Consider the following 19698-nt stretch of genomic DNA (forward strand, 5'->3'; position numbering starts at 1 on the left):
TGTCCAAAGTATGATCATATAGAAATTGCATAAATATTCATCACCATCATCATCAGATTTGTTGATCCACCTCTGGATGAAATGAAGGAAGATTTTTCCTCTTGATCTACAGTCTCTCTTCCAGCTTACTCCAATAAACTTTCTGATGTCGTCTTCCCATCTTCTGTTGTGAACTCTTTCTTGGTCATCTTTCTTGGGATGCATGCTATATCTTCTTTAATCCGTCACCGATGTGTTCTTCTTGCTGCCCAGCCCATTTGCATTTTAACATTCAGTCTTTCACTAATGTCATAGGTCTTTAGTTATTCCTGAATCAATTTGTCTGTTTCCAAGCATGCCATTATAAGCATCCATTTGTTCTTTGTTTGTGTTGTCTGGAGTTTTTGTGTCAATCTTGTGTTTAATGACCAGGTTTCAGACCCATAGCCGAGCACTATTATTATGCATTGGTCAAATACAAATATATATTTGATTACCCCCTCTTCTCCAGAAACAGACTGGAATGCTTCAGATGCATCATTTTTATTAACCATAGTAGGTGGAATAGAGTAGGCCTATCATAATCTCCATTTTGAAATTCCCTTTCAAATATAAAGACAGTTTAATTTCCCAATATTTAAATGGCACAAAATACTGTAATCAACTCTTAGGATTATGATGGTAATAAACCTCAAATGTATAGGAGTTTGTCAAATTATGGTGCGTTTCACCTAAGGGGATGCAATTTTTCTCTAATTACAGCCACTTTCTTTGCTATAAACATCCAATTTTCAGAAATTAAAGGTATAGAACTTCAGACAATAGTTATCCAGGGTTAATGTCGTGGAAAGTCTGAAATGTTGGCTGAAAGCTTTAGGTAATTAGGCCCACATGTTTTGTTTTTTGTGTGTGTTTTTTTGTTTTAATCAGTTCCCTTGTTCTGTTCTGTTCTTAAGAACCATAGCACAGCAGTAGCTCAGCGCTGTGTGGCTTAAAGTCATGAATGCAAATGGTCAGATTTGTTTAATGAGGTGTATTTTATTGAAGGTGTTCCCATCAGTCATCTCCCTGTAAAGGAACATCTTGATTGGGGCTGCAGGATTTGCCAACCTGCAAATTCTGTATTTCACCCAGAGTCTTAATTTATAACATTTACCAGGTCTCTGCTGAGTTGCCCATTAGTTAGAACATACAAAAACATAAAGTGTACGAACGAGAGGAGGCCATTTGACCCATCATGCTCTTTTGGTGTCCATTATTAACTAAATAATCCAAGTATCCTATCTAGTATATTTTTAAATGTTCCCAAATTTTCAGCTTCAACCACATCGCTCATATCACTGGGGAGTTTGTTCCAGATTGTGACAACTCTCTGTGTGGAGAAGTGTCTCCTGTTTTCCATCTTGAATGCCTTGTAGGTTGTAGGACTCTGGTGGCATGTCTTTGCTATAACCTAAACACTGTTATAAATATGGAAATAATATGAAGTTCTGGTTTATTTAAATTGATATCAATTAAATCAACATGGGTATGCATGTTTACAAACGAGAGGAGGCCATTCAACCCATTGTGCTCATTTGGTGTTCATTAATAACTGAGTGATCCAAGGATCCTATCCAGTTTATTTTTAAATGTTCCCAAACTTTCAGCTTCTACCACATTGCTGGGGAGTTTAAAGAAGTGTCTCCTGTTTTCCGTTTTGAATGTCTTGACAACATATAATGTCTTACAACTTGAAAATAAAAGTATGTATTCTATTCTAATTATGCTAACATGGTAGTGATTCACTAGGGTTGACATGTTCTTCATGAAATCACTTATGTTCCTCAAAAATCTGTTTGCATCAAATTTAACACTGATCTCAACATTGCCTCCACGATTACTGTTTTGACTGACTAAACCAATGTTTATTTTCACACATAATCTAGTTCCTGTTAAATGTTACCTGAAATGAAGTTTAAAGGGAGCAAAAGCAAAACTGAGAGATATGATGGTAAACATTGAGCAGTGTAAAAAGCAAAGGTCCGGTGGTTAGAAATCCTAGACCACATTTTAAAAATGTTTTACAGCCAGGTAATTTCCAATCACTGTTGTCAAAGTGTTTCTGCTCTCATTTATGCAGAGAAACCATTAGTGAGTGGGTTTAAATCTGTCAAGATCCCTGATGCCCAATCTACTGTTTTTTTGTTTTGCTTTGGATTCGGGAAGTATCTCGTTAAAAAACTAGAACCACTTTGTTTGCCAGTTTTCCAAGGACAGGGTAAAATGTAAATGTATTTGCTACTTTGTGTTGTTTCTACTGCAGTTAATTCTATTTTAAGTATTTAATTTATTACTTAAGCTGTGCATTTATCTAAGGTATAATTAGTCTCCTAAACAGTTCGTCTTAATGACACCCAGATTGTGCAATCCATTTCAGAGGCTTGGGCACTAGAAATAAGCTCATTCATCCTAAATGTGTATAGTATTCTACAGACCATTTGCTATACATAAACATCCCCATAAGGAAATTTGTATTTTGTTTTCCTTTTACCATTTTCAAAACCGTGAATGCCTCTTAAACCATTTGCCATACAGATGACATGTTTTTAGTGTGAAGAACACTTGATTTTTATTTTTTGTATATGAGTTTGCCATTAACAAACCATAGACTACCTTTATCCTGTGCATGTTGTCTTTGTAATACTTTTTTGTTGTCATATTAACTCGTTTGTCAAAATTAATTTTCCACCTGCATGTTATGAGATCAAATACAATTTAAGCCAACTGGATCCAGTATGTTTACGGTTTCTAGCAAGCAAGAAAAAAAGATATTCATCATCCTGTTAGAATCTGCACTGGGTTTTTTTAACCTATCATTATAACTGAGCTGTTTTGTTCATGCTCTTCTGTGGTTGAATTGTGGAATTCTATAGTGGTTGTATGTATGAATCTCATTGCAGGACTGTTCAAAACATGTCATTTGAAAGTGTTGGGGTTCTGACATTATTCTGTGACAAAATGAGAGAACCCAGTAAGCATATGTCATATATTGTTTTATTAAGTCTGCTTATGTACTAATGTGTTCTGTTACCTTTAAAATCGTTCAGTTTGAAGCGAATACATACTCAAAAATTAGGTTTTAATATTAAGCAAATTCTATAATTTTAATTTCTCAATAAAATCAGTTGAAGAAAATAACCTCTATTGACCCTGTTAACAAAATTATTCAGACACCCTATATGTATATACTGTAAGTAGTAGTATAACCCATATTGACGGAACAGGTTCTGTGTACTGCTTGGGTTGTTGATATTTATTTTGTTGCCCTGTAAAGCATGAATTATCTGTTTTTTGAGATCCCAAATAAGATGATGATCAATAAATCAGTCCACACACAGATTAAGAATTATTTAGGATTACTGCTTCAGACTATGGACGTGCCAACTGAAAATTACATCCAAGTTGAACGCAAATGCTTCAGAAAGGATAATGGGCTCTTACTTTGCCACTGTTGTCAAGAATCCAAAAGGCATTCATGAAATCCATAACCATTCACTATTCGTCTGCCAACTTTAACAGCCATTGACAAACATTGCCTGGGGGGAAGCATCACCCGTGGAGACAGATGCTGTTGTTCTGTGCACAGAATTATGGCTAAATCCCAGTCCAGCGTTTTCTAAAAACAGTAGAGCTTCTTTAATGATAAATGCTATTTGCATTCTAGATTTCAGTGTAATACTTTGTTCTTTTATCACTAAATACAACAGTATATATATATATATATTTTTTTTTTTCTTTCTTCAATGCAGTGTTTTTTTCAATTCGACTTATTTGCCACCATTCAGTGTTGCCCAACATTAACTTTAGGCTACTGTTTCCAGTAGCTAAGGTAATCGGGGTTTATTGTTATGAGGCTCCTGGTCCAAACCTTTGCTGTGCGTCTGACTCACTATGTATTTCCCTGAATAAATCCTTGAGTGCTCTGTTGTTTAGATAAGTCGTGGTCCTGCTGTAGTTTGTGATTCTAACCCAGCAGATGTTCGTTTTCCATAGCCTCTGTAAGTCACTTAATAAAGCAGACTTCTACATGAGATGTTATTAACTATTATTAAGTAATGCTTACTCCATTTGTCTTGTCCTAAATGTGCTGTTTGCTCTGTTCTACCTTTAACTTCAATCATGACCAATTATAAACCTAATCGATCGACCTTCTGATAAAGATACTACAGTGCGTCTGTTATGTCCCTGCTGTCAGATTGAACACACCTCTGCTCTCCTTTCCTTATTTCCATCATGCTGTCCCTGGGTTGTTTAATGGATTGCGGTCCTCTTAAATGAATCAAGCTTACCAATGTGCATTTATTTGTGTGAATATGAAGACCATTAATCTTTTCAAATTCCTAGGCATTCCATAGAATATATGTAAGCTTGGCTGAGTGCCCAACCACTTCCCGGCATCTTCATGTTTTAAACATATTGGAAAGGAATGTGAGCAAAACCATTCTCTTTTTTTCAACTAAACTTTTGTCCTCACTTGGGGTAATTAGGTTTTTGTATCCTTTTTATGTTTTCAGACTTTAAAACCTGATGAAGTTACAAAGGCGGCCCTGCAAAAGAATCTCAACTTTGAACAAGTCTGTAAAAATGTAAGTATATACTAAGGTAAACCTTAACCTTTTTTAATGTATGTAATAAAGTAAATTAATCACTGAATAATATTTCAAAATGAGGTTGTGAATCATTTCACCACCAGCTGTATGTGGCTGGACAGTCACATTTGACAGCACATATGCATCTGTCTTCACCTTACCCGTGTTACTACCCCAATCACACCAGTGAGGAAAGTTTGAATTTGCAGGATACAAAAGGATAGGATATTAGGATATTCCAAATGTACAAGGAAACAACCAACCAACCAACCGTAAATGCATGTGAAGGTGTAGAGAACTGGGTTACTTTACAATAAGTCATATACACACAACATTCTTTTCACCATTCATTAACATTTAAGTAGGCAAATTTTTCTGCAATTAATCTGTGCTCATAAATTGCTGATTATATCTCCATTAAGGCCTGGTAAGCATTTAAAAATAATCCTTAAGGTCTGCATTAGAGATTCTTTAATGGAAGACTTTGAATACTATTTACAGCACTGAAGTAATATGCCTTTTTTCCTGGTAATTTATGGCCTTAACCCAGAAAAAGCATTCTTGCAATAGTTATCCTCTTGTAGGTTGGGGAAATGACTGGGCAAATGAAAAATGCATAATTACTAACTTTATTTAAAGTATTGCACATTTATGTTTTCCAAAGCATGTCTAGTTGTTAACGGTCACTTTTGTCTGGAAAGTGTATTAGCCCAAACACCTGTGATTTTATTTAATTTTTAAATAGTTTTGTAATATTTTTCACTGAAGCATGGAAGCACGGTCTGTACCGTTACCCAAAATGTTTCAGCCAAACAAGCTTAAGATCTGGAGTGCTGCATGGATATTTCTGCTTGTATGATGTACCATCAACCTCTAATCCATTTTAACCATTACTGCTGCAGTCATGTACTAACAACCTCTGCATTAGCAGTGTTAGTATTAGTTACTCCTACTACTGGGAATTAAAATGGAAAAAGTCCCCTCTCCTCCTCCAGAAAAGCACATACCTGTTTATGAATGTAATAACAAGGTTAAGATGTAAAAGTGGTATTCACTCTCTAAAATGTACTGCAGATGGACTGTTGGACTTCGTCGTTTGTCATTATGAGTTATAGAATTCACTGCTCCATGACTAGTATTGCTGATAACCTGAAACCTAATTGTTCTCAGATTAACTCACTTTGCTCGTAACTACTCTAATCTATGACCTCTTCCGGTTAACACTTCTTTGGTGAGTCAGTGAAAAATATTTCCTTATGATTAATTCTCAATGGCTGATAACTTTGAATAAAGGCATCTGTCCAATGAATAATAGTGAATAGCAAACGTACATAAAAGTCTGTTTGTGTCCTTAATTGAACTATGCAAAAAGGTGATTAATTCCTTAATTAAAATTTCAATTTATTTAATGAAAGTTGGTTAATGCCACATACAATTTGACACTTTGAGGAAGAGGAACTCTTGCATGACTAAAATATTGGAAACATACACACTACATATTCTGAAATGGGGTGGGGGATACTTGGTCTGAGTAGGAATACAAAATATTGACAATAATGACATATTCTGGAACCAGACTACTGATCAAATCAAGACCAACCATGTTTTGTTAGAAGCAACACACACCTTTACAGAGCTCAAATGTAAAGATGGAAAACTCTGTACAGTATACTAATACACAACGATTTTACATAATTGGATCTGAACTTCTTTGTGTTTTGATAGAACATCAAATAATATATACTGGATTAATCGTTAGGTTGTTCTGAACAAAACGAGCCTATTTGCAGATGTGTGCATTGTAGGAACACAGTGTAACTTCTATGCACAGGAGCTGTGCGTAACACTGCCAAATAATGCTTAAGAGGGTGTAGTAGCACAGTATATAACTCTGAAATGTACATTATTTTTCTGTTTTTGGTAACCTAAACTTTTCTTTAAGTCAGTTTACCTCTTACCTTTGAACCATTTCAGGTTATTCACTGGATTTAACTGCTTAAATTTCAATAAAAACTGGGAGTGTTCTTAAACTTTTGACTGGTAGTGTACATTAAATATTATCAAGTTGTTTGCATGAATTTTACTTTTGAAGTTTACTTTTGTAATATATAACTATTTTTTTTTACATTAAACCCATATGAATAATAACTATACATAGTGTTGGCCCATAAGAGGCATGACCGCAGCAGCTTAGTCATTATTTCACTTTATATGGTATGTGAGTAAGAAAAGTTAAATTTCGTTGGAATCAGGAATTTCCTACATATTTTCTTGGCGAATACAGCTAACGGTAATAAATATAACTTAATTTACCCTACCATTTCCAATGAATGATGTTATGTCTGTAATGTGTAAAGCTCTGCACCGCAACCATTGTATCTTGCTAACTTTCACTCTGTAGTGTGAAGCCAGTGCGCTGTATTTGTTTTCCCCTTGTCCTGATTTCACTTCTGTGCTGTTCAGGAAATACCATAAGCAGAGACTTAACCAACAGGACGAGTAAACCAGGGTTTCCATCGTGAGATCGTTGCATACGTGGCATGCTTTGGAGGGGGATGGGGGAGTGGGAAGAAAAAGCAGGAGATTTAAAATTACTTTAATTATTTTTGTCTCATTGTTCTTTTTACCTATTTTTGTTTGACAGAAAATCAGATCCCATTTGTAGAATGTTTTTTTCTTATCCAAATGCACAGCCAACAATATGCTGACATTTATTATTTGTATTACAGCCAAAGTCTACAACGTCAGACAGAGCAACTGCACGAATTGCATCACACCCACTAATCAGCAAAAAAATAATAGACATTAAAGGTAATATAATACATTTGCAGACTATCCGTATCACTCCCTCTTCTGAGTAACTAAGCTGGTATTGATCAACTGGCCAGCTGAGTAAGTTTTGTTTTCATCCTTTTGTTGCCTTTTCTTGCTGAGCTACATGGTTTCAGAATCAAGGATTTTATCTCTCAAAATAGTAAAATATAGTATTGTATTGCCTCTGTTTTGGGGAATTATTTATATATACAAGTATAATATAAATGTGCCCAACCCAAATATTTTGTGGTAGTCTTTTATGCTGAATTAAATTTTTCCAAACACCAGCTACTTTCTTCTAAGAACATAAAAAGGGGGCTTAAAGTCTAATTCTGAGAATTTCTTACCCAAACCCTGCTGTTAGTAGATGTTTCTTAGTGTTTTGTCTAGAATATGGACATATTTACTGATTATGTTCATTATGATGATGGTGATGGTTATTGTTATTATTTATCAACCTATTCTTTTGTCTTTTTTACATTTGATACAAAGCTGCCATTAAGGCATTCAAAGACGAGCGGAAAAAGTCTTTAAAAGGCAAAAAAGCTCCACAGCTGGGAAAGATTGACAAGGACACTTTGAAGCCAACAGATGAACGCAAAGGGGAATGCACCTCTGAGGAAACGGAGAAGAGTACTGATAAGTGTGCTGAAGTGAGCTGTGATGACATAAATGAAACCAAAGAGATTGTTCCAACAAAAGAGATTGTTCCAACAAAAGAGATTGTTCCAACAAAAGAGATTGTTCCAACAAAAGAGATTGTTCCTACAAAAGAGATTGTTCCAGCAAAAGAAAGTCATCAAGACAAAGACCAACCTGAGGCAACATCAGAGACTGTTGTTGATCAGACGAACACTGATACCAAATCCCTCAGACCAGACCCCTTACAACCCCCTCCTGTTGATAAAGAAGAGGTTCAAAATTCAACCAACAAGCCACCCACTCCTGCGAATAAAACAGAGCCTAAAGTGAAATTACAGAAACCAGACCTGGAAGGTGAAGAAAGTGAATTAGATGACTCAGATGATGAAGAGAAGGAATACTTTGATGATAGCACAGAGGAACGTTTTTACAAGCAGTCATCCCAGTCTGAAGATAGTGGAAGTGATGGAGATGACTTTTTTATTGGCAAAGTGAAAAAAGTGAAGAAAAAGAAAACCGACACTGCCCCTGCACAGGAAAAGAAGAAACCCGATGTCAGGAAAGCAATTGATGATCTCTTAAAAGAAGCAAGATCCACCACCCAGGCCAAGGGAAAAGGCCAGCAGAACCAGAAACAAGTGAGAATGAAGTCCGTCTTCTGCAATACTTTATCAGGATCAAAAGGGACCAAACCCCAGAATCAAAAAAGGTAAAGACTGCTGTGATAGTATTAGAGTGTAAAGTGAAACATGTCAATGAACTGAGATGATCAATTTCTATACTTGGAGTATTTTATGTAATTGTATAAAAAAAAAAAAAAAAAACTTCTCACAAGTTGAATATAACAATTAAAATAATGCATTTCTATATCCTATTTTGCAGAAATTTTCGTGGAAATCCTCAAGAGTACAAGGGCTCAGGTATGTTTCCCTTTTAACTACAATCGTCTGATGTTTATATGCATAATTAATCCACTAATCAGTTGTAGATCGACCACATTCAGACTTACAAGAGCAGTTGTACAAGATACCCATTTAATAATACAAAAACCTATAATACGTCTCGTTCTATACGAGAGGTGTTATTTTAGATGTTGGCCCTTATATAATTCATAGAAGTCAGATACTGTACATCACAGTATGAGTTGGCAACTTTGGTGCTATTTTAGAAAGGCAACCTGTACGATCTCCCCTACAGTCTGTGTCTGGCAGCCGAGCATCAGGTGAATCTCAGTTCAAACAGCCCAAGAAAGAGACTCTGCTCATTTTACAATGTTTTAACCATATTTGTTTGAACTAAGGCCCAGCCGCATTCATATGACTGCAGTTTTACTGGACGACATCAGCCCATAGCATCTCCAAAGCATCAGCCACAATCCCCTGACCTCCGAATTATAGGGTCTCCTAACGGAGACGACGGAAAATTAAATATATCAAGGCCTGCAAAAATGGCCTCTGAAGTCAATACACGGTATCCCCGATGCATACGTCTCTAGTAGTGTAAATATGTCCGTTGCTTTGTATATTTATCCCTTTGGTTTCCTTCCGTTTGCAGCTGCTGTGAAAAGCCGACCACAATTTCAGAATCGCCCAGCTCACACCGCCGCCGTCAGGAAGTTTCCCAATCCAACTCCGCACAAACCAGAGACTCTCCATCCCTCCTGGGAGGCCAGCAGGAGACGAAAAGAACAACAGTCCCAAATAACAGCGTTCCAGGGGAAAAGGATCAAATTTGACGACTGATTTTTGATTAATAATGACTTGATAGTTTCACTGCAAAGTGTTTTATACAGGTAAATTTGAGTAGCAGTACCGTTTCTTTTACTGCATCCATTTAGCCGTCAGTTGACAGATGGTCAGTTTTGCTTGCTTATGCTAGGTTTTGAACCACATTGTCATAGTAGAGCATTTATAAATTGTTCCAGTTTTTTCCTGTACAGTTTATTTATAAACTGCTCCTTAACAAAACTGATGGATGTAATATTTCTTCTGTGTATGTAAGATTTAATTTGTTAATATTAAGCTATACAATACCAATATATATTGAAAAATACATGGATGTGTACGTCTCTTATTAGTCATCCTTCACAGTATTATGAATTTGCAGATTTTCTAATATTTTCATGCTGCAGAGTGTTCAAGTGTTCAGTTCTCCTTGAGTGGTGATTACAGCTGATACTCGATACTGGGCCCACTACTCTGTGGTGTTAGCCATGGCCATGCTAGACATTATACATAGTAACAGCAGTAATCTAGATAAAGCAGTTACATGTGTAAGGAAAGAAGAAGTCCCATTGAAAGCTTCAAATATTTTATTCAAGTCCTTTTTCATAGAAGATATAGGGATGTACTGTAGGAATATAGTGCAACTAGGTACAAAGCTTATTATATGTGGAGTTTACACAAGTTTTAAAAGCATTAGGAAAAGATACAGGAAGTTAACAATACCTTGAAACATTAAGCAAAAAAGGAACTATTAAGATTTCTGTAAGGCCCCAATATTTAGTGGCATTAAACTTGTTTTGGATAATGTGTAACAACTGTCCTGCACAGAACATACAAGAACATTTTGTCATCTTCAAGTTTGGAGTCATAATTAGCACCATTTTCAGCACAATACTGAGGCTTATGTATGAGACGTATCGCACTTTTTAGCTGTTTATTTAGTTATGATAGATTCCAAGTAGTAATTTTCTTAATTGTCGGTGTGCAAACTACATTGCTTTACACCCACCTGGGAAACGAGCAGCGAAGTTATTGGTACTTTTGATGTCTTGTCTTTTTTTTTTTTTTTTTTCCTGTTTGAACATCTCATAACTTTCACTGAATGGCATTACATGGATTTCCTTACATTATTTCCTGGCAGTTTATTTTAACAAGAAATAGGTCTTTAAAAATCTAAATACTACAGCTCTCAGTTTCAGGTCAAAAGTAAAGTGGTCATATAGCACTATTAAAGTGGTTTTCTGACCCACTGAGCAATAAAAGAAGTAGGTTATAAATATTATCCATGCACGCCAAGTAATTTGAGATAATGCCGTGTAGTTTCAAAGGAAAACTGCATAGTTTTTTAAAAAAATAAAGAAATTGTATTCTTTCAAAAGTAATTGACTTTCCTTGGAAGAATAAAGATACTACATGTTTAGGGCATTATATACATTGAATCTATATTTTTACCTTTTAGGTTCAGTCCTGTTTTGATTGCATTTTGAGTTAGCTCATCTTAACCCATGTAAAATGTTTTGAAGTCACATTTAAGGGCAAAGAGTATTTCCAGTAAATATGCACTAGTTTGCAAGCTTAGTAGTATACAACAAACCATACACTGCAGTGGAGGACTTCAGTTCCAAACTCCCATATGTGGAATGTATTTTATTAGATAGATTTTCAGTTTGAGAAAGTTCTGCATTTTTTCGGTAAGTTTTGTTATTCTTTTCATGAATTAGATTGTCATGCTTTGCAATCCCTTTGAAGGTGTAAGCAGCTTGTGAAAATGAGCTTTGTTGTAGAATACTAAGAAATCCTGCAGAATTGTTGGATGAATCTTAAATAGTCACGGGTCTAAACAGCAACATTAAGCTTCAAGTCACTTAAACCATGTTTGTCAAACATTTAACAGTTGTGATTTCCTTTTTATTCTTATTACAATTCGGTATGCAGAGTTATGGTTGTTTTGTTTATGGGAAGCAGTCCTTGTGCAATTTAATAACGTTTTAATATTGACTTTGGTAATGGCATTCTGAAGGTGCTTCCAGGCATTTTCTTCTACTCTTTGGCAGAGAATCGCACCTTTGGTGTCTTAGTACCTGAAAAAAACAACGTGGATAATTAAACAGACCATACAGATAACATTAGTCAAGTGTGACATTAGTCATTATAACATTTTCAAGTGTGACAGCAACTGTAGTGAGCAATCTGTGCTGGCTGCTGCTATAACCTTAGAATAAACAAAAGGAAATCTTAGTTTACATAAGATTTTTTTCCTTCACTTCTGTTTTATTTACCCATATTTCCAGTGCTCTATCTTCACTCTCTGCCACTGTGGCAATAGAGAGTGAATAAGAAGCCAAATGGTTATATATTCAGGTTTTTTTGTTGCCGTTTTGTAATGTTGTGTGCAGTCTTTTTTTTTTTCCAGTCTGTTTTTCCACTCCGTGTAGAATACTCCAGCCAAAAGTTCCCTAGCATGTACATAAATCAAGAAAGTGTGGTCCTGTGAATTCCCCATCTCCCCAGCTGCCTCTTCCCACCCAATCATTCTGCAGCAATTCTCCGCATAATCCAGGAGGAAAGCTTCTGCACAGGTAGCCCATTAATGACATTGTTTTCCACCAATAAAAGGTGCTGTGGCTTGATAGAATGAGGCAATCCCACCCAATGAGTCATCAGTAGGCTCCTCGGTAATGCCCAGTGCAGTTCTGCTTTCGTCATTGTAAGCCACCATCACCAACTAGCTGCTTAAGTGTATTCGTATCTGTGTTATGATCCACTATCTCTCGTTCTGCAGAAGGGGCTAAATAGTATTATAACGAGGTGAATTACCAAGGTATTTAGTAATGCTTTTCTTGGTAAATTAAATAGTGGAGCAAGTAAACAAAGCATTATTCCCAGATAATAACCTTTCTCTGATTTAGAAATTGGCAATATATAATAACGCTACAAAATCAACTTTTATTTAAACATACTTAATTTGGATGAATACACAAACAATCCATTTACACTATTGGCTGTATTGAATGAATACTTTCTCTGTACAGGCTTTCCACTGTAAAATTAAATTGGTATTTTCAGATTTGTAAGTGTTTCCTTCTTTACATAATGCAGTCTTATTGCTATGGCATTCCAACAGGGGCTATAGATACACCCTTCATTTTCCAAAGCAATTACTTATGTTATTCACCTAAAGAATACAAAGAATGCTTAATGCAGACAGAATCATAATTTAACCCCATTTATAAGACTGCAAACCATACAGAAACGTATTCTTAAGACCGAACTGAACTGCTTTTGAGAAATGCTTATTTTATTTGGTGGGGCCTCTTTTGGCCTTGATTATTCCCAGACACCAGTTTGGAACAGAAATAATGTAATCAAATCTGCAATTTGAACTTCATGAATTCTTTATGGACACTTTTTGCTGCCAGTTTCTTCCCAAAAGCTTGTTCATTTCTTCAAGAAGAGCCCTTTTACACAGAAGAATGTCTACTTTCTGCAGGTTAAACTGCACAAATGCTGTATTTGATTGTATACTAGAAAGGATGTGCGTTTATAGAAAAAATCTCAAGTGTTGCAAGAGCAATTCTAATGCTAATCCAAATGGCAACACAAATGACCTACTGGTCAGATGCATTTGAAGTACTATTCAGATGCATTCATTGTGAAATGTAACAATTCTCTGGATAGCCCATAATTGTATATTGCAATTAGGGCTAAAACTTTGTCTGTGTATGAACATCATGTAGCCGGGTGTACAGGAAAGATTGACAACAAGCCTTTCACTGCTAGCAGGGGTTGGCCATTCAGATTTGAAAATCACTGTAATCTGTGAAATTTGATAATTACACTGTTGAGTCATTGCTTCTCTGTAACTCTGAGGGGGGAAAAGGAGAAATGACTTACGCTGAGAGCCTGCAGCCCGATGCGTACACGTATTGGCCTGTGTAGCGGATGTCGCATCGTACAATGTTGTTTGAATAGTCAGACTCCGGGACCTGGTAGCTTGGATTCACACTGACCTAGAAAGGACAAAGAAACATCTTTTTACATGAAAGGATTTTTGGCCTAAAAAATGTTCTAATGCAACAGTTTCCTTGTTTTTAATAGCTGATGCCACTTGTGCACTCTTAAATATTCACAAGCTAAATTTTAAGGGTCTTTTGTGGCAGCATACTTAACCAAAAGTTAATCTGGCTCCTTATAGCACTTTGGCCCATTTGGTTAAAATACCTGTAAAGAGGTGTGTATATATATGAAAGTATTAAATGATTCATGATAAGAGTGCCAAACCTTAAGAATGTAGTTTCCAGGCTTCACATCAGTAATGTCAATCCACTGACAATCAATATCAGCATTATAGGTATCATAACATCCTGGACTCAGACCCTATGGGGAAGAAAAAAAAAATGAAACTTTAAACATTTTGTAATCAACTTTAATTATAATAACCAAAATATGATTCATACTTTATAGCAGCCTCATCTAAAGATATTAAAGTAATATATATTTTTGATAATTATCATATAGCTTAGATGTGATCAGATTCTTAACTCAGCTTTTCAGTCAGTCTGATTAGTAACAGGAACATTGAGAAGTATCATTTATTTCAGAGGGAAACACCTTATTGACAATGTATCCACTTTTTCTGTCAGTTTAGGGTTGACATGCTTCAAGTACATTATAAATCTATAACAATACAAAACACTAGGTGTTCTATATGTAGCCGGGGGGGATTCACACATGAGACAGAAACCATAAATGATAGACTTAATAATTATGAAGTACAGGAAGAAGAGTGAATATTATTGACAATCTCATACCTGAGTGTGGGATGTACAAGCATAGCGTCTATAGTAGCCATAGTCACATGATGTGTCCTCCAGGCAAAAGCTAGCTTTGTGACCTTCAGCAACTCTTCTTTGAGAATTGGCCTCCAATAAGTCATAGTGGCTGAACTCATCCATGCTGTGATAATGTCTGAGAAATAACAAAAAGCGAGAATGGGCATCTGTAGATCTAGAAATAAATATATATACACACACACACACACAGAGTCTGGATTGTGCTTCTGGTCTGAAGAGCTCTTCTTAATCGGAAACAGGCAGATTAAAATCATTAATATAGTATTCGAATTATAGCAATTTGCGTTCCTAGTACATGATCAATTGGACAATTAGTCTTCCCAGCAAGCACAGATTCCTTACTTAGCCGGCCCTCGTGATGTACTAAATCTGTTGAATTACTGCTTTTCTAAATGGTCTTGTTTCATGTTCTTCTATGCAGTGAGGTGGAGGGAGTATAGCTAGCCATCCATGCACTGGAATGTCAGGCCTAGACCAAATCAAAACTTTGCCCCATCCATGAATCACAAATTACAAATCTCGGTTTAGTTTAATTGTCAGAAGCTCCTTTCTACAACTTATAAATAAAAACCTTATAGGATATGAGTTTATAATTTGCAATTTGTGGGTAGCTTAAAGTTTTGATATGGTCTAGGCATAAGATTCACTGTGGCAATGTAGTTGCTTCCTCCAATGTCAGAAACTTGAAATGGATCTGACTGTAAAAATGGATCACATGGACTTTGGCCTCCCTGTCTTCCAGCTAGAGAGGACAAAGGACTGCTGGAAAATAAGCCTAAGGGCAGACAGCCAAAATGTGGTGGCCATATTTACTGTATTGTGTCTAGAAGGAGCTGAGGTTGTTTATTTGTTAAAACATGCTGTTTTTAATCTTTAATCTGGTCTGCTTTTAAGGACCAGCAAACACTTTGGAATACATTCTGCAAATCAACTTTTATATCAGACACCTCTTGATCACCTGGAATGGTATCCCATTTACATCAAACAGCCAGGCAATAAACAGATGCCCCCCATGGCCGTTTTAATCTGAGCAAGGCACCACACAGAGTTACCAGACAGACTTTGCAGTTTTTGCACACTAAAATCTTCTATTAATACATTGTTACTGCATGGCATGTTATATCTGTTACATATCCTCAATATCATGCCATTACAGAGAATCTAGAAGGAAATGACAGTTCATATTCTTGGGTGAAAATTCTAAGTCATTCTACGTGATAATAATTTGCTGAGTACACAGAAATATTATAAAACTGACAGTGCCTACACATAACGAGAAGCATTGCAGGAGCTGAGCCTATTGTTGGGTATTCAAATCCATCCTGTCGATTGCAGTGATGATTCCTGCTTGATGTCGGCTGGTGTTATCAACAACTACAATTAAACCTGTACAAACTGCTCCAGCGTCAGCTCTCACTATCGGACGGAGTATTTCACTACCACTGGACAGCAGTGAGGTTGTCCTGGGTGAGGTATAGATCCATCCCTCCCTGTATGTTGATTCAAGCTGGCTGACTATCTTTGGAGTATTGCTATTTTCGGTTCAATCTTAAATGGAAACCAAATGTGCTCTACATTTATTCTCTGAATTGGAACTGCCAGCTGTTGTTCACTCTGTCTCACCAGTGTTTTCCCACAATAGCAAAGAGAGCCAGACATGGAGCCAATTGCCTCTTCACTCGTATCAGTTAATCCTACAATGTGGGATGAATTTAAATCAACAGCCACCAGGCCTTTTGGATTCTTCCTACTTAAATGCCCATATGAAGGGTTTAAAAGGCTGAACAATGTGAGAGCTCCTTTATCACGATAGTTATTCACCTTCACAGACAACATCTAACCTTAAGAACTCTCCCTGCACTCTTGGGATACATTCTTACACTAAGAGGTCATATCTATAAGTAGTAGTAGTATGGATAATAATAATTAATTATAATAATTAATAATAATAATGTTTCTACATTTTTAGAGAAGATTCAGTGCTGATTGTGAAGTGTCCACTGAAATATTGCCAAGATTTTCAGTTCATCCAATCCTTAGACTCTAAACAAAGCCTGTGGTTTACATCATAGCATAGCAATGTTATTAGTCAAATTACTGTAACAATGTATCAGTTATGTGCAAAGAAACACATCCTGCTAAGTCAATGTGTTGCATCTCAAAGTGGATATCATGTTCTGTCCAGAATGTTCATCCTTAACCTACAGCTATCTACTACTGCATATGACTGGTGTATGTTTTAGGAATACAAACCATCTACAAGATAAAAATGAAATACTATATTACATAAGTTGGAAATCCATTCATTAGCCTACCCACCCCACGTAACATCTCCAATCGATATTTTATTTGTGTCTGTCGCGAAACCTAATTTAAACAATCAGTTCTGCTCACGTCAGACTACAGAGCAAAAACATGCAGTGTCGCACGTCACGTGTTTTCACACAACATTCCATTTGGGGTGAAAATGTGCCAAAGAAAGTAGGCCTTTATCTTGAATGTGGTGTCGTCATCTGCTCTGTAAGCAATCCAGATATGTGAAATGAAACCCACTGGTGACAGCTGTGCCATTCCCACGAGTAGCGCGGTCTGCTGGGCAGGAAGTCCGACGTGCCCTGGTTCTTCACGCGCTGCGGAAACCTCAGTAGCATGCGCGTGTCGTAATCTCGGACCTCAGACCGGTAGGCTGAACTGTTGGCACAAACCTGGTCAGTACTCTGTCATTTCACACTCACTTTAACAAAACAGTGTCATAATTATTGTCATTTTACATCTCTGTACCTACTTTTACAGAAAAAGAGAATACAATCTTTTTTTTTCAAGATACATATAAAAAATATTCTGACCATGTACCATGTGTTCAGAATACATAGGGTCAAACTCAAGGTAAATGTTTTAAAATGCCAAATAAAATGAATTTGTTGAAACGCTAATTTGAATGTACTTTAAACACTTTAATTGTATTGGTTTCAAATACTTCAATTCAATAATTCCAGAATTGGACCAAAGCTTAGGACACCAACAGCATAATCCCACAGACAAAAATATGATGCAATCACAAAAAGTACATCCCCTGCTCCAAATCGCGCCCCCTACAGACTGTACCTTGCCAAGCAGTTTTCCTCTGCTGCACATCTCAGGTTGTACATAGGCATTCTCTGCACGTACGTGGAAGCCTGTATATAATAAGGATCTGGCACCAAATCTGGAAGACCTGTGAATTAGATACCTAATTAACTGTGGCAATATAACTAAAGCATTAGGATCATTCAAACATGCAATTATAGAGATAATTATATAGGCTATTAAACCAAACTCATTGAACAATTAGCTCTTTATTTTACTTCCATCTTTAATTGCTTACATCGAGTTGGCACATTATTATTATTATTATTATTATTATTATTATTATTATTATTATTATTATTATTTACAATAAAGTCTCTTACCATTTTGAAAATAGCCTGTTCCGTACCCCGGCCTCTGTCTACCTCTTCCTCTCGGTCTCTCGTAGGTATCGTAGTAATTATAATAAGGATTATCATCCGTGGATTTATAGGGATTATAGGGATCGTCCCCTGCCATCGTGTCCTCGGCTCTGAAATTGCTCAATGGCAGAGGATTATCCCCGGTACGATTTTCTTTTTCTGCAGTGGTCTGTGGATTGGGTTGCCTGGCATCAAGATTGGGGGTGTCTCTTCTTTCCTGCGAGGATGCTCCGGTTGGTCTCCCATGCCTGGTGCCCCCTGCCCGGAGCCAGTGTGGCAGTCCTGGCCGTGCCCCCGCAGCTGGCCGTCTCTGAGCTGCGGCTGAAGCAGCAGATGGTGTTGAATGATGCGCCTCCGCTGTTTGGTTGTTGTCTCTAATGTTGATGATGATGGGTTTCGGTGGATCTGGGTTAGACTTTTGTTCCCTTCTTCTTGGGGGCTGGTATTCGGCTCCATGACTTAGCAAACTGAAAACCTGCCCGTTATTTTCCCATTGGATTTTGTGCCTAAAAACACCTGCAGGTGGGAGATGCCCTGGTCTTGTGTCCTGCTGCTGCTGCTGGCATTGAACTACTTCCAAAATGCAGCCCAAGTAGCATAAGTGGATGCATAAATAAATGACGTGGCTAAATCCCCCTTTCTTCATTTTTTAAACTTAAAATGCAAGAGAAAAGCAGTGATAGGTTTTCAAAGGAATACAGAAATATAATCCTTGTCAATTAAAAGTAGACAAAAGTCAGCATTATCTGCAACGTTGGAGGACAAAGCAAGGCAGTGGTAAAGATCTAGTCACAGCGTTTATAAATAACTGCATTGGTAGATAATGCTTTAGATGCGGAAAAAAGCTTATAAATATAAATATAAATATATATATATATATATATAAAGTTGCCCAAGCGGACTCACATCTTCCTCTCAGCTGCTGGTGTCTGGAGTGGAGGCGGGAGCAGGGAAGGATTTTTAAAGTTTCTGGCACCGATGCAAAGTTACACAAGCCCTCTGGCAGGCTGGGTCTGTTGTTTGTTCACGTAGTGGACTGGAAACGTGAAGTCTGACAGATTCGCACATCTCTTTCGACTTTGGTCAGAAATAACTCTCCTCCTGGCCCGGCCCTGAAGTTTAGCGACAATTGATCTGTAAACAAAAGTGTTTTATATTTATATCAGGTTTTAGAATCCACAGAGACATTCTAATAGTATTTTAAAGCAAATTGAAGACTATAATCCCTTTAGATAGCAGTTTTTGATTAATATCTTCAATTCAGCTATATAAGCCTCAACATCATGTTTGTATTTGGAGGAAATATACATATACAGTCAAATGTTTATAATAACAACAGTTTACATTTTCTTTATACATTTTTCCAATCCAGTGTGCAATTCCAACAGAGGTCACTATAGACTTGGATCTTGCTAGTTTACACCAGCAGATTGCATAAGAGTAGATTTCAGAGGGAAACTAGCTTGCATATTTATATTAATGTTATTAATCACAAACACTTAGAAACCAGTACACTGGATCATTTGTCTGTTCCTTCATAGCAAGAGCATTGGCAGAGATGGGGAAC

The 19698-nt window shown here is 36.7% G+C and overlaps 2 protein-coding genes across 4 annotated transcripts in view; one reads left to right on the forward strand and one right to left on the reverse strand.

Annotated features, from left to right (window-relative positions):
- srfbp1 (serum response factor binding protein 1) overlaps nucleotides 1-10118 on the forward strand; it is a 34080-nt gene extending 23962 nt beyond the window's left edge. For both annotated transcript variants that reach the window (XM_066711318.1, XM_066711319.1), the window contains 5 exons: nucleotides 4536-4607; nucleotides 7340-7421; nucleotides 7917-8775; nucleotides 8949-8986; nucleotides 9621-10118. In XM_066711318.1, coding sequence (XP_066567415.1) covers nucleotides 4536-4607; nucleotides 7340-7421; nucleotides 7917-8775; nucleotides 8949-8986; nucleotides 9621-9808 — 1239 coding nt within the window. In that variant the 3' untranslated portion in view covers nucleotides 9809-10118. The remainder of the gene's footprint in view (nucleotides 1-4535; nucleotides 4608-7339; nucleotides 7422-7916; nucleotides 8776-8948; nucleotides 8987-9620) is intronic.
- A 241-nt stretch (nucleotides 10119-10359) lies between these two features.
- On the reverse strand, nucleotides 10360-19142 carry LOC136754989 (protein-lysine 6-oxidase). Of its 2 annotated transcripts, XM_066711321.1 has the most exons (8): nucleotides 19038-19142; nucleotides 18093-18785; nucleotides 17749-17857; nucleotides 17197-17334; nucleotides 14602-14758; nucleotides 14072-14167; nucleotides 13685-13800; nucleotides 10360-11871 (listed from the first exon to the last, which is right to left on the reverse strand). In XM_066711321.1, exons 2-8 carry the CDS (start codon nucleotides 18775-18777, stop codon nucleotides 11865-11867), a joined length of 1308 nt encoding a protein of 435 aa, XP_066567418.1. In that variant the 5' UTR covers nucleotides 18778-18785; nucleotides 19038-19142; the 3' UTR covers nucleotides 10360-11864. The 2 variants fall into 2 exon arrangements, with proteins under 2 accessions (XP_066567418.1, XP_066567417.1); XM_066711320.1 differs by lacking the exon at nucleotides 19038-19142 and having other exon boundaries at nucleotides 18093-19020.
- Nucleotides 19143-19698: the final 556 nt, after the last annotated feature.

This window comes from Amia ocellicauda, chromosome 8 (genome assembly GCF_036373705.1).
Source record: "Amia ocellicauda isolate fAmiCal2 chromosome 8, fAmiCal2.hap1, whole genome shotgun sequence".
NCBI lineage: Eukaryota > Metazoa > Chordata > Actinopteri > Amiiformes > Amiidae > Amia > Amia ocellicauda.